This window comes from Hydra vulgaris, chromosome 12, assembly GCF_038396675.1.
Source record: "Hydra vulgaris chromosome 12, alternate assembly HydraT2T_AEP".
Taxonomy (NCBI): domain Eukaryota; kingdom Metazoa; phylum Cnidaria; class Hydrozoa; order Anthoathecata; family Hydridae; genus Hydra; species Hydra vulgaris.
The window spans coordinates 60,733,000-60,749,431 of record NC_088931.1 but is presented as its reverse complement, the minus strand read 5'-3'; the positions used below and the strand labels follow the sequence as shown (position 1 = coordinate 60,749,431).

General features: G+C 26.4%; 1 protein-coding gene across 2 annotated transcripts in view; it reads right to left on the bottom strand.

Moving 5' to 3' along the window:
• Positions 1–16,432, bottom strand: part of LOC100197921 (zinc finger FYVE domain-containing protein 26) — a 109,365-nt gene that overhangs the window by 68,068 nt on the left and 24,865 nt on the right. The window contains exons 7-15 of one of the 2 annotated variants that reach the window (XM_065813966.1): positions 13,120–13,871; positions 8,725–8,841; positions 7,966–8,109; positions 7,498–7,818; positions 6,430–7,191; positions 6,012–6,344; positions 2,864–2,922; positions 1,362–1,436; positions 205–1,242 (exon numbers count right to left, since the gene is read on the bottom strand). In XM_065813966.1, coding sequence (XP_065670038.1) covers positions 205–1,242; positions 1,362–1,436; positions 2,864–2,922; positions 6,012–6,344; positions 6,430–7,191; positions 7,498–7,818; positions 7,966–8,109; positions 8,725–8,841; positions 13,120–13,871 — 3,601 coding nt within the window. The remainder of the gene's footprint in view (positions 1–204; positions 1,243–1,361; positions 1,437–2,863; positions 2,923–6,011; positions 6,345–6,429; positions 7,192–7,497; positions 7,819–7,965; positions 8,110–8,724; positions 8,842–13,119; positions 13,872–16,432) is intronic. The other variant, XM_065813967.1, reaches the window with a different exon arrangement.

The following is a 16,432-nucleotide window of genomic DNA, read 5'->3' as shown; positions in this document are numbered from 1 at the left end:
AATATATTTATTGTTTCATACTTATTACTCCATAATTATTTCTAACTTATACTCCTTATTATTTCATAACAATCTTGAAGCATAATATTAATTCAATTTTTTTTGCATTTATAATATGCTTAATAAAATGTGAATAAACTATGTTGACAAACATAATAAGAACATGTTTTTAAAAAATGTTTAGAAATTTTCAAAATTATTTACCTTTTCAAACCATTCAATTTCACTGAACATCTTTTTAAGAACAACTAGCATATTTTCACACAATTGTTCACTTTTTAGCCATATTTTTAGCAAGTCTGTTGCATCTTTTGCAGATAATAACTTTATATATGATATTACTATGTCAATTTGTTTTTCTGGCTTCTTTATAAGCAATAATAACCTCTTAAATTTGAACTGAAGATCATTTATTTTAGAAATATTACTATTATCAGTGTATTTATTACCAATTAGTTCTTCAAGTAAAACTTTGATTTCATATATTGCATTACATACAAGCAAATCAAATACATCAAATGAAAGTAAATTTAATAGATCTAAATGTGAGTCAAACAGCATGTGAACTTGCTTGGAAAAAGAACTGTACTCAATTAAAAAACTAAGTAAAACTGACCACATACTTGGTTTCATTGTCCAAATTAAATCTTGTGAAAGATGAAATTTTAAAGAACTATACAAAGTTTCTTCTTGTATTACATCTGCACTGTAAGTTGAAGAGATTGAGTTCAACAGCTTAGAATGTCGCAAAGTCATTTCAACAAAAAAACTGTTAATAACAGCATAATTTGAAGATAATGAACTAAATCTAGATAGTTTATCTTCTAAAAACATTAATTTGGATTTAAAAAAACCCAAGTGTCTGAAATATTCAAGTGAAAATTGTTGCAGGACGGAATACCATTTTAAATGAAGACGCATCATTGTTCCAGCAAGAGGAGAAGTTTTTACAAGGTAATCATTAATTGAATTTGAAAATTTAAAATTTGATTCTGCTAAAAAATTTAAATCATTATTTGTCTGATATTGATCATACTGGTTCACTATGGGATCTACAATTATCTCATAATTATCTTGAAGAGCAGTACTAAAATCTTGAAGAGCAGTATCAAAATCAGTCAGAGTAAAAAAATGTTTAAACACATTCTGCATCTTTACTAAAGAAATTGAATTATCACCTGAATGGAAAACGTATTGATCCATAAAATGAATGTGAGTAACCAGCGTTTTTGAAAGAAAAACCTTTTTTGAAAAAAAAAAAAAAGTTAAAAAAACTGAATCAAAAAATATTTATAACAAGTAAAAAAAAAAAAAAAGAAGAACTAAAAGAAAATTTTTAAAATATAAAAAAGAAGAATTACTTTTTTTAACTCAAATTTAACATGCTTGCTTAAAGATTTCTTAAGTAGATCCGAGAGGTTGCTTGGAGTTACAATCTAAAGAAGAAAAAAAAGATAAGAAATGTTTATAGATAATTAAAATAAATTTTTTTTTTTAAAAAAAAACCTTTTTATTTTAATATAAAATATTTCATGATGATATTTAAACCTTAACATAAGTATAAAAGATTTTAAAAATAGCAAATATTAACATTCATTTAAAAACCAAGCTAACCATGATTTTATCAACAATAGTTAAAGTTCATTACTTGGAATTAGAAAATTACATGATTTTAACTGGCCTGATTCTCTGGTTTTATAATGCTACTTATAGCTATATATTTTTAAAATAACAATGGTTTTATTCATAAAAAAAGATTTTAATATTTATATCTTTATGTAAATATTGATACAAATATTAATATCCAACTGCCAGTATGGATAAAAATATTTACATTTATATCCATATGGATATAATTATTTATATTTACATCCATATGTCAATATGGATATATTTATTTATATTCATATCCATATGTCAATATGGATATATATATTTATATCTATATGTCAATATGAATATAAATATATATATTTATACCCATATGTCATTATGAATATAAATATTTATATCCATATTGTCTAATTTTTTTCAGAAGATCAAAAGTTTAAAAAATTTTTTTAAAAGAAACTTAATACATTTAGATAATTATTTCGATATAAACTTATATATTTTAAAATAAAAAATAAAAGAAAGTACAATTGAATTACGTTTAAGAGAACAAAGCATTCAAAATATAAAATGAATTATAAGATCACTTGAAATAACTTGAGATCTTCTCACAGTATTAAAAACACTAACATAAAAAGCTGTAACATATTATTACAAAGCATGATGAAAACAATAACTTCTTTTAAATTACCAAAAATTAAAAATTAATAATTTTTTATGGAAATTTAAATAACAAAGTTGGTTAAAAACATTTGCATGTAAATTAAATAGGTCAATCTCACTAGGTTGATTGACAACAACCCTACTAGATTGATTTACAACAATCCCACTAGGTTGATTAATAACAACCCCACTAGGTTGATTGATAACAATTGACAAGTTAATTAACATATCGACAAGTTCAATCTCACTAGGCTGATTGACAACAATACCAACAGGTTGATTGACAACTCAATACCACTAGATTAATTGACAAATCATTATAATAGAGTTAAACTCTTAAGCTAATTTACAAGTCATTCCAAACTTAACTGAGAATCTTAGATTTTATACTATAAAAAAAACTTCAAATATCTAATGACTATGTAGATACCTCCAACAAGTAGATGAATACACCATACACTATAAACCATCTAACAAACTAATTTATCAAGCATTCTAATTTAAATTCTAAAAATATATCTTGCAAAAACTTTGAAATTTTAATAGGAAAATCAAATAAGACCTTACTAAAAATGAAAAGTATAAATACCTCGACGTTTGGAGAAAAAATTGATCCATTTGAAAGTAAAAGCAAACTTGACAAGTCATCTGCAAAAAATAAGTTTTGATAAAAGTAATAAAATAAAATAATAAAATATATAGTAATAAAATATATAATATAAAAATATACTTAAAAGCAAAAAGTAATGAAAATTATAAACAGTTCATAACTTTGCAATTAGAATAGAATCATTTTGTAATATACAGTTATCTTGAGCAGCTTAACATTTGTGTATACTACTATTATTAGTTAAGTATTTGTAATTACTTAAGATGGTCTGCAACTTAAGACCTTAAGAAGGTCTGCAATTTAAGACCTTAAGATGGTCTGCAACTTCAAACAACAATCTTTGCTGTAATTTTACAGATTAACTGACTTAAGGACCACCCAGAAAATTATTGTTTTACAAAATACATTTTATGTTTTTAAACTGCTGAGTAAATCTTATTTTATACTGTTATTATTTAATATATTTTAATGACAAACTGTAAAAAGATGCTATTGAGACCATCAAAACAGAGTTTGCTTACAAAATAGTTCATAAACTTCTAGCTTCCATAAGTGCACCAAAGGACTCACTACTCAATCAATTGTTGACTAATTTAAAGACTTAAAACTAGAAACAGTATATTAGCTGCCACAAAAAAATTATATAAAGTTAACTATTATATAAAAAAGTTTTTGTTAGTCCAGATCAAATTTTATCTGAAGTTGATATTTTTAATAAACTAAATAAAAACAGGAAAAAATTACACCTTTGACACCAAAAAAGTACATAACCCTTTTGATTGGTTGTATAACAAAGAATGCTTAAATTTATCAACTCAAGCAACATCAACAATACATCCACATCCACTTCGAACACAAATTTTGTCAAACAATATCTCTCAAATGCTTTAACATCAAAGCAACTTAACTCAAAAAGACAAAATTAAAATTAAAACTTAAGACAAAATTATTGAACTGCAACTTTTAGTCAAACAAAATAAATATGACATGATATGATCTGCTCATTGAAATGATGGAGTAGATCAAATTTAGATTTTAGTCAAACAAAATAAATATGACATGATATGATCTGCTCATTGAAACGATGGAGTATATCAAATTTAGATTTTAGTCAAACAAAATAAATATGACATGATATGATCTGCTCATTGAAACGATGGAGTAGATCAAATTTAGATTTCTAAATGGTGTAATGGCAAGTGAAATGGCCAAGCAAAATAAAAGCTTAAAATGCAAAGAACCTGAACAACTTTAGATTGAAATAAAATTACAAACAGAAAATTTTTAGTAGGTTGTATTCATTGCCTTGAGAAGCATTTGTCAATTGTTTCAATAACATTAAATGATTTGTGCTACTAAGGTGGTCCTATACCATCAAAAATTAAATTCTTTTTTTAAACCTAATTTTATGCAAAATTTAAACTAGTTTAAGATTTTTAATAATTTTAACTAAATTCAGAACATAAGTTGGTATATTTCTAGTTCTAAATAAAGTGCTAAAAATGTTTAAAAATTAAAAAACAATAATGTGAAGGAAGCAGATTTGAATATATCTTATTTGCTAAAAGACTTTATATTTTTGAAGAAACAATATGTTTGTATACAGTTTTCCCATAATGTAATCAAAAGAGACTAAAATGAAGTGATAAGGTTAAACTATGAACCTAAATTGTCTCTGCCTACTGCTATTAGAGGTGTTTAAAATTAGTTTTAAACACCTCTAATAGTTTTTATGGAGCTAAATGCTGATAGTTTATTGATTAAATGTTTGCATGGAATGACCCAAAATGTCAATGAGCAACTTAATGCAATGATTTGGTCTCAATCCCCTAAAAGTCAATATTGCAGTCAAAAAATAATAAAAACTGGTGTTTGTTCAGCAAATATTCATTTTAATGATCTTTTAATGGGCTTCATGATTTAAATTTTCAAACATTTCTCCTAAAGCTTTATTTTTTTCATGATCCAAAACGAGACTAATGTAGAATTAAAAAAAAGCGAAGAAAGCAAGAAATCAATTAGTTCCTGAAAAAGAAGCAAAGAAAAGTTTTAATAGTTAAAAGAAAAGTTTTTATTGATGAATATTATTTTTATTGATGAAAATTATTTTTATTGATGAAAATTATTTTTATTGATGAATATTATTGATGACAAATGTTTGTGAGTTTTATATGACTGGAGCATATTTTTTTTGTATGATGTTTTTTTGATGCCTTTTTTTTTTTTCTATTTAGTTTCTTATTTTCGTTTTTCTCAGTTTTTTTTTTCTATTTAGTTTCTTATTTTCGTTTTTCTCAGTTTTTGCTTATTTTTAGTCACTGTTTCCAGAATAAAATTTCATAGACTTTACAACTTGACTGAAAAATTTCCTAAGTTATTGGCTTAGGTTTGATCTACAACCTGAACTAAAATGAAAAATGTTTACTTTGAATTTTTTGAAATTTAGGTCTTAGAACTAGCATAAGTAACTATAATCAATTTTTGATCTAAATTTTAAACAATAAAATAATTGAGTAGTTTAAATATAAACTACTCAATTATTTTATTGATTTTAGTTCAAATTGTTCTTCATGGTGATACAAAACTTTTTGTAAAATTTTGTTTAATGAGTAAATATGGTTTAAAAGTTATTAAGAAAACAGTAATTGGGGTATTTCGGGTCCCAACATGTTTTATTGAGCCTGAAAAAAAAATTGTTCTTTTTTTTGAAAAAAAAAGTCCATTGTTTCTAAAATACTTGTTTGCAAGTATTTTAGAAACAATGGACTTTTTGATTCTTGTTTTAGAAACAATGGACTTCTGAATTCGTGTCAAGAATTTGTGAAATGTTCAATGTTTGTTCAACTAAATTGAGAGAATATAAAGGAAGAAAAAATGTAAATGTAATGAGTATTTAAGTTTAAAAAAAATTTTTGTCTTCAAAAATATAAATCCTAGAGATTACATTGCGATGTGCAATTGGCTGTTGGAACTCAAAGGAACTAAAACCATTTGGGAAACACACCAAAAGGATTTATAGTTGGGATCTGAACTAACACATTACCTACATTCTATATGAGAAACTATACATACATTTATAAATCAATTAAAAATGAAAATAGCATTAATTAAACTAACATTATTTTACCTTGAGAAAGAAATAATTGCTTATAAATATCAAAAGCAGTATAAACTTGATCACCAACTTGATATGCAAAAGAAGTTAATATCACTAAAAGAGAATTAGATTGGCAAAGCAAAAACAAGATTTCATTTAGTGGAATCTTTTGTGGAATAGAAAACTTTCCAGAAACAATGAGCAAAACACCATGAAGCAGCAATAAATTATACAAGTTAATAAAAAAAACTTTTTTTTCTATGCTTGTTTCAAGCTTTTTAATATCTACTTTAATTAGATCTTGAGTGGATGATTGAGCAAATTGACATATTTCAGAAGCAGTTAAAGGAGAAGAAATCATATCTAAAATGAAAATTATTAACTTATCAATGAAGTTATATTGTAAATAAATTCATATAGTTTCTATATAAATAGTATATAATATTACCAGATAACATTTCCAAAAAATCATTTAGCAAGCCTTCAGCAATAAATAAAGGATCTTCTGTTTTTTGAAGCAGTAAATATTCTTGCGTACTATTTAAAATTACTTTTTCTTTAAATAATTCATTATAACTAAAAAGCAAACTTTTTGATATCAAAGGTACTGAAAAACCACAACCACTAGCTATGACTTTAACAAGATTGATATGAAACCTCTTTGCAAAGCTTTCAAGATTGTTAGGTAATACCTCAGACTTAAATAATAATGCTCCAAGTATCTTCGCAATATCATTATTGAATACTGAGAATGGATCTTCATTATTTCTAAAGGATTTATTTTTATCTGATTGCAAGGCTGCTAATTTTTCAACATACTTAAACAAAGATTGAAAGTAATCAGTTGCATGAAGAACATTCCAATACTGAGTGATAATTTGATGAAATTCTTTGGAAAATGATGTTAAACTAGTTCTATCTTGACCCTGTTTAATGTGATTGGACGGATTTTTAAAACTATTGATGTGATTGGATACATTTGAAAATAACTTCATTCCTTGTATTATGAGGTAGTTCAACAAGGATACTTTTTCAACATCCATAAATAAGGGAAAATGTAAAACAAAAGAAGATATTCCCAAAGGTTTTATCTGTCCAAGGTACTCAAAAAAATCCATTTCATTTAAAGAAGCAGCATTGAGTAAACATTTAAGACCATTAATTTTATTAAGCATTTGATAATATAAATTTTGATCAGAAGAGTGAACAGCTAGAAAAAATAAAGTCTTTTATTATATATAAACTGCTAAAATGTTTGTTTACTATTTAATTATATATATATTACAAAAAAAAATTAAACAAAAAAAAAAAGGATAACAAAGAAGATATATATATAATATAATTAAATAAAAACAGAAAAAGAAAAATAGATTTAGTAACAAGTTTATTTTTTGTTTTTAACTTTAAAACTCTAATTTAAAAAAAAAAAAAATTATTAAAAAATAGAATAGTGAAAAAATAATAATAACGATAACAACAAAACAGAAAAAAAGCAAATTATAAAATTTTTTCTTACTTGTATCACACTTAGGTTCAATGATCTCAAAAATACTTTTACATACATTAAACACCAAAGGAGAATGAAACATTAAATCCACACATACCGCAAGGGAGGATAACAGACTTGAAAATGAGTTGATGAAAAATGAATGACCAAGTAAATGATTTATCATTTGTATATTGTCAAATGACATTTTTCCAGCAGAGGCAACAGATCTTACATGATCAAGAGTTGATCCCATTTTCTTGCTTGTGTCAGGCTGTGAAACTTGAAATAGGTTTTTAGATACAAATGAAAATTCTTCGATAAAATCAACTTCATTAACACAGCTATCATCTAAAATTATGTTTAAAAGTTAAAACTATAATTTAATGATCATCTTTTTTTACCAAGTTAAAAAAAGAAAGAAAAAGAAAGAAAAAAGGATAAATCATTAATCAAAGCAAGAAAAAAATCTAAAAAAAAAAACTAAAAAAATATTACCTTTGAGGTCAAACATTTTAATAACTTGTTTAGCTTGAAATGTCTCACGTTTCCGTAAAGTTAAATGGACCAAGGATGGTGGTGATGCTAGCATTTGTCCAATAATGTGATTTTTGAAAGAGTTAGGAAGCAAATTTTGAAAAGCTAGATGTTTTATAAAAAATATAATTAGCATTTAAAAAAAGTGTTTTAAACTTTGATTTTGACTTTTTTAAACTAGTATTTAAATAGGTCAAAACCCAATTTACTATGTTTTACACATTTTTAAAACCCAACTTACTAGGTTCTATACATTTTTAAAACCCAACTTAGTAGGTTCTATACATTTTTAAAACCCAACTTACTATGTTCCATACATTTTTAAATTACAACTTACTAGGTTTTATACATTTTTAAAAGTAATTTTATAATATATTTTAAACCAACTTACAAGTTTCTTTACATTTTTAAAAATAATTTTATAATATATTTTAGACCATATTTTTAAATCAATTTGATGAAGCTATATTAGTAGTATCCAATAATTTTATATTTATAAGAAATCAAATTGATAGATAAAAAAGATATAAGATACATACCACACATAAATTAACACATAAAACGCAACAAATAAAATGACACAAAGCAGGTAACATAAGACACAAAACAACTTATAACACATTAAATGAAACATGACACAAATATTGTGATGAGTAATTTTAAAAATATTAAATAATATTGTAATAATTACATTAAATTATATTATTTATGCATAATTACATGATTTTGAAGCTGATTGGTTAAACCCAGATGCAATTTCCAGCCTCCATTGTGCCTCGCGGCTATACTGTAAAAGTCGAGAAAGACGATATCGCAATTTATTTTCTTTTTCATCTACTGAAAATAAATGCATATAAAAACATTTACATAGAGTTTATCCACTAATATTATTTAATTTTATTTAAATTAAAAAAAAAGGCTGCAAGAAGTCACTATTAAGTTGGAAGTTATTAGAAAACAAAGAATAGAGTTAAAGAGCAAGAAAATGTTGATAGAAGACTTTAAAAGTTGTAAGTTGCATGAGTCAGGAAAACATGAAAGTGGGAGAGAGTTCTAAAGGGTTGAAGTGCGGGGAAAAAACTAAGCAAATAAAGTTTTTAGAGCATGCAGGGACAGATACAGTAAAAGGATGAGACTTTGCTGAATGCAAAGTCTCATCCTTTTACTGTATCTGTCCCACAAAGTCAAGCAAATATAAGTTTTGGTTAATGGAACTAGATATGATAGCTCTTTTGGAACTAGATAAAAGAGAAAGAAATGCAACTTTACAACAATGGGAGAGAGGCTCAAGCTTAGCATATAAAGCAGCTCCAATTACGTTTACAGAATGTTTTTGTCTAAAGAAAAGAAGAGAAAGAGCATCATTAGAAGAATCAGCTCAAATATCACAACAGTATTACATACAGGGACAAATAAGAGATTTGTGGAGGTAAAAAATGGAATCAGGACTAAGATAATGGCGAGCATGACGAAGAGAAGCATCCTTATCAGATGTTACCTTTGCAACCATTTGTATATATGATTTCCATGAGAGGACAGTAGTGAACAATAATCCAAGAAGACACAAAAAAAAGAAGTAAAGTGAAGAGGGTTGCCATTCATTAATATAGGAATGTTGACAGTATTGTGATTGTTGTTTGCAGTAAATAAGTTTTATTGGAGTTAAAATTCACAAGCCACTGCAAACTTCAATGCAGAAGTGAGATTAGATTCAAGATCAGCTGCCTGTTCTAAGAAATCAAAAAGAGAAGACAAGACAAGAGTTAGTAATAGATGGAGATCCCAGCTCCGGCTAAAAATGAACTACTTGTTCTAAGCTGTTAAAAAAGTGAAGACTTAAGAGATTTGTGGTATTTGTGGTAAAAGTGAAGACTTAATATCAAGACTTCAAGCTGTTAAAAAAGTGAAGACTTAATATCAAGACTTCAAGCTGTTAAAAAAGTGAAGACTTAAGAGATTTGTGGTATTTGTGGTAAAAGTGAAGACTTAATATCAAGACTTCAAGCTGTTAAAAAAGTGAAGACTTAAGAAATTTGTGGTATTTGTGGTAAAAGTGAAGACTTAATATCAAGAGACTGAAACATAAAGTTGAGCTAGTAAAGCCTTAGATGTAAGATTGTAAGAAAGATTGTAATTGTCGATTTATAAAATTATTTGATTTATAAAATGGAAGTAAATTTAAACCCTATTCCTGATATTTTCTCAAGCAAATGCTTGAAACGACCTTCCACACTATCATCACCTATTGAAAAGACCACCTAAAACTCATATTTATTAAGAAGATGAACTTATATAAAATAACTAAATGAAACAAGTTAAATAGTAAACATTCACCAGAAAGTTTTCAATTTAAAAAACATCTCAATTGTGTAATTTATTACAATATAAAAATTGATCCTTTAACACATTTTCCATCAGTTTTTAAATCAATAAAAATTGATTATTGTTTATATATAACTTTTCAATATAAAAGAAATTCCTTCGTTCTTCCGTCGTTTGTTCCGCTTCCTTCATGGTTAACTAAAGGTCATGATGACAAGTTAATTAGTTTAAGTATGCTAAAAATCTTGCATCATACATAAAAGTGAAATCTTTATTAAAGCAAAGGGTTGACCATAAAAATTATATTGGGGTTGTAACCCTTCCCATTTTCAACCCTTAAAGTTACTTTTCTTCATTGAATTTATTTTCTTCATTTCCGGTAACCCTTAAAGTTACTGGAAATGAAGAAGAGTGGAGGCCTTTGAGAATGACTTAAATACGGTTAGCAAAAATTGATTTAATAATCTCAAAACCTAAAAAACTAATAATATAGACTAATCTTTGGATAGTTGATGAGGTCAGTGTGTTTTCTAGAGTTTTTAAAAAGTGGAACCACTTATTTTTTTTAATAGCTTAGTGAGAATTGAATAGAGTTGTGGAGAACACTTTTGTAAGACTGATGGAAATATTTAATTGTTTTTTAGAGTTTAATGGAAATTGACTTAGGCATCGGAAGCTGAAGTGATTTGGATTTTTAAAGAGGGTTAATTTGTTTAACTGAATGGCAGGATAAATCTGGCCATTAGATTCAATATTCAAATTAAGGAAAAGTTCTTCGGAAATAATTCAGCCTTATTTAAAATCAAACCCATGAAATTTCATTAGAGATGAAATTTTAGACTTTAGTTAATGACACTATTAAAGATTTTCTAAAAGTCTCTTGAACCTTACATTTGAGATAAGATACAAGATTTAACAAACTGAAAATAATGGGAACTTAGCATCAAGGCTTTTTTACATTGACTTCTTGCAATAATGAAAAAAAAATTGTTCTCAAGAGAGGTGTTCTTGTAAAAAAATATGAAAAAAATGATAATATATTTTACATTTAAAAGTTTAAGTTTAAACAAAATTAAAGTTAAAAATAAAACAAATTAAAACTAACAAAATCACTAACGCATTAATTTTTATAATATTAATCATTAAATTAATAAAATTTAATTTTTTATAGGACTTTTTTATATTCATTTTTTATAGGATATAAAGTAAACTGAGGTAAGAGTAAATGGTTTATCTTCAAATTCAAATATTTTTTTAAAGGAAAAATATTTTGTTTATTTTTTTTTGTTTTAAAGAGAATTTTTGACATTATATAAATATATAAAAATTAAAAAAAATATTTTGAAAATATTTAAAAAAATCGATTTTTATAAAGAAAAAAAACGCTTACTTTTCCCCTTTATAATTGGGGAAAACTAAACTAGTTAATTCTTAATAACAATTAATGACAAACCCAAGAATTGCAACTAAAAGCTTCACATTGGCACCACATTTTGTTTTGAGTTGGCAATGCTTCTTCCCAAGCTCTGCGACACTTTTTGTACCTCTTGATATCTTGTCTTGTCTCAGTTTTTTTGTTTTGGCTGAGTTTTATCTGAAGATTTACTTAGTGAATTTAGTGAATTTTGCATTTCTTTAATTGCTTTAACTTGAATTTTGCATTTCCTTAATTGCTTTGAGTCTTTGGTCTCATCGTCTTGCTTTAGTTTCTCAAGCACCTCAGATGTACTTAGAAAATGACCTTTAACTTTCGAAGTGCTGACTCTTTTGGGTTTTTTTTTTGTGTGCCAATATGGTGGCGCTGTAAAACATTTTTCAAATTGCCTTCGAGCCTTTCTGTGAAGTGTAGCAACATTTGATATGTTTGAGCAGGAGTCACTGGTGTTGTTAAATTTTGAAGTTGGTGAATCAATGGAGTTTGATGCTGACTGATGTTAGATGATGATATAGGCTAGGATGAGGATGATGAAGCAGGTTTGGTTGAGGATGATAAAACAGACTTGCATGAAGATGATGAAACAGGCTCAGTTGAGGATTATGAAGCAGGCTCGGATGAAGATGATGAAGCAGGCCAAGATGGTACTTGAAATGTTTGAGTAACTTGTAATTTTTTAGATAAATAGCAAAGACTGCCATATTTATTTACGTTTTAAATAATTAATAACTATTAATTAGTTTAACCACGCTCATCTTAATGCATAAGTGTGAGCAATTAGCATGTTTACTCTTCCCCCAAAAAACATTTATATTGGTTTTTTGCTCTTAACTTTTTTCCGGAACTAGCAAATTCAATTTTGAGAAGAGAATCTTGATCGTCATAAAATTTTCTACAAAGCAGCCTTTTTTGTTGAGTAAAATTTAGTTTTAGTTTTGGGAGTTTTAAAGTTGATTTTTTAGAAAAAAAAATTTTTTTTACGAGGGTGTGAATTTTGAGGATTGCTAAGGCAAAATTAAATTTTTTTAAATAATTTTTACACCTTTAGGTTAGAGCACAAACTTCTCTACAAAACGGTGCCTCACATTTTTAAAGATTTTTTGTTTTAGCTTTCAATAAATGCAAAAGAAATAAAATTGCTAAACCGTTCACTTATTATTTTCATTTACTCTTACCCCAGTTTACTCTATTCAAAGACCTAAAAAATGAATACACAAACAAAAAACCTAAAAAAAATTTAATTTAATTTAAAAAAATTTTACGAATTGAAAAGTAACAAAAGTATAATAATAGTTTTAAAAAGAAAAATTAAAAAAAAAAAAAATAACAAAAAAAAGAAAAATACAAAAAAAACAAACCTTCACTTTTGTACACTATCTTTGATTTTGCAGCTAGCAAACACTCACTAACAAGTTGAAGAATTTTTTCTACAATATTTTGCTCACAAAGAAATGTTTTAGATGGACCAATGAAACCCAGTATGTTACCAAACTTCGTCTTTAAACTTTCTTGCGTCACCTCTGATTTTTCATAAGATTGATTAGTATTTAAAGGTGTTGTAATGGGAAAATTGTCATTTGTCATACTAAAAGAATTATCACTGCAAATACTTGGTGAATCTAAACTCGGGGATATACTATTTAGTGTAAGCTCATAAGGGCTTTCACAACCATTTTTCTCGGGATCTTTTAGATCTTCAGTCCTTAAAAATAAAAGAGAGAAAATATTTTCAAGAAGTTCAACACGCAATTCCAAAGGCTCTATTTTTTCAACATCAGCTTTAAGTTTATGAAAGTAATCACAAACTAAATCAACTGAATAAGGCAAGATAACACCATTTTTGTCCTTTAAAACACCAGTAAAAGGGGCAATGATAATGTTTAACAACTGCCTAATAATAGTAAAACTGCAATAAATATTAATTTCTTCTGACTGCATTGATCCATCAAATCCGTCAACAGGTTGCATTTGCAAGATGTCTATAATACTATCAAACTTCATTTCTTTTAACAGATTAGTTTCATTGAGAACAAATAAAGCACAACTCAATTCTTTTTGGCAAAATGCCAATTTAAATATAGAAGAGTCCAATTTACTTCCAAATATCTCACTGTAAAAAAATAAAAGTATTACAACAATAGTTTAATACAAAAAATAAAAACAGATGATAAAGCAAAAGAATTTATAAAAATAAAATCAAGAAAGAAGATAATGAATAAGAAAATGATGATTAAAAAAAAAAAAAATTATATATAGTATAAATAAAAATAAACTTTATGAAAAAAAAAAGAATTATATTAAATATACATAATTATAAAATAAATAAATCTTCACTTTTTTTCAACAAAACAAAAAACTTATTTTTTCAATATTATTATTAATTTTAATATTATATTATTAATTTCCCCATGATAATAGAACTATTCAGGGCATGTGCCCCCTGCATCATCAGCCCTGAATAGTTCTGTTAGTAGTGCCCACCCCAGGGTGTTTGACACAGAAATCTTGCAACTGAGGTAATCGCAAGAAAGATTGGCAGCATTTTTTCTTATAAGTAAATTTGAAAAAAAGTGTATGCAAATATCAAACTTATGTAAACTTCAAAATATGAAAAGTGCATTGTGGCAGTATCTTCTTAATTTTGATTTATAGCATTTATTTGAAGTTTTATGAGGTCTTTTGTTTATTAAATACTACTAAAACCTTGCTGTACAATACACTTAAATGGTTGAAGTGGTTAGCTTGCAGTATTTCTGATGTAAAGCACTGTGGTTCAAGTCCCACCATCTGTATCTATTTTTTTTTTTAATCTTTTTTGATTTTTTAAAATACAAAGTATAACACTTTTGAAATTCTATAGATATTATATACATAACATATATAAAGATATCATATACTATAACAAATGAAAGAAAGAGAATTTTAAAAAAGCTCATTTGCCATATTATGAAGTCTTTTAATTATTAAATAGTGCTAAAACTTGAACTACACACCTTAGAGGCCAAAGTGGTAAGCTTGCAGCATTTCTGAAGCACATTTCTATGGTTCAAATCCTACCAATGGCACCTTGATTATTATTTTTTTAAATCTTTTTCAATTTTTTTAAAAATATAAAATAAAACTTTTATGAAGTTTCTAGATATTATATACATAACATATATAAAGATATTATATACTATAACAAACGAAAGGGAGAGATTTTTATAAAAAACTTGCGCATATGTCATGATAGAGGTACTTAAATATTTTTAAATGTGCTTGAGTAATTAGTCTTAATAAGCTGTGGATGGTGTGGAACTTAAAAAAAAAATTAATATACCTGTTCTACTACTCCAGAAGGTGCCGCTGTTAAAGTAAAAAAAAAAAAAGAAAAAGCAAAAACTTTATTTTAACAATAAAAAGTCTTTTTTGTTATATATTTTTTTCTACAAATATATACGACCAGATAGAAAAAATTTAAAATGTATTGTGTTAAGGAATGGATTTGAACTCTCGCAAAACAACACCGATGTGCTGTCATATGAGTTGTTTTGTCATTAAACCACTGAGCTATCGAAGTTATGCATGTAAGAGAAAAACAAACTATTTTATAAATCTCTTATAAGCTATATGTATAGAAATGGTTGGTTTGGTGAAAACCCATATTTTACTGGTCCGGAGAGCTAGGATATATAAAAAAAAAAGTATAGAAAAGGTTGGTCTGGAATAGACTTACAAAGACCCTTTTTGTAATAATTGAGCCGTGATATAACATGATTTTACATGATGTAAAATCAGTAGTTTACTTTATCATCCTTTAATATGCAAGCATTTTTTTTTACATTTTATGATTAGCTACTCATTCGCTTTTGGTAAGTCCGGTTCCAACAGATTCTGTACTCGCTCTGACATTAGTTTGTCTACTACTAATTCAATATTTTCTTCTAATAATGGAAATAAACTCTATTACAGTACTGATAGCAGAATATGTTTCATTTCAAATAGGTTCTTCAAAAATTTTAAAATTTTATAATGAAGATATAACACAGATGTTTTTGGTCCACTCAGTACATAGTATTTTTTTGGGTAATAACATTTTGTTAATTCAGTAGCAATGGCAGTTCTGCAATCTTTATCAGCAATGGATTTGTAAGGTTTGGTCATTTTTTAGAATCGTGGATAGACTGATAACAATGAAGGATATTTCTGACCAAGTGACAAAATGTTAGCTCTGTTTCAATGGTTTCTGATTCAGTATAATGACTTACTTGCACAAGGTACTATATTGATTCTGGTTTTTGCATGGACAACAATGTTTATTTTGCATGGATAATAGTTACCTGCCATTTAATCATGCTACTCAGGCAGTAAAAAACAAGAATGTACCAAGGCACCTGTAAACTTATTGAAAGCAAACTTTCTCTTAATTTTAATAAAGCTGAACTTTTTGTTTTAATAAATGCCGACCTTAATTCCAAGGGTTGTCATCATTATCATCATCATCATCATCATCATCATCATCATCATCATCATCATCATCATCATCATCATCATCATCATCATCATCATCATCATCATCATCATCATCATCATCATCATCATCATTATCACCATCATCATCACTATCATCATCACCATCATCATCATCATAATTTCTGTATTTCTCAATCTCTTATTTAGATAGCTATATTT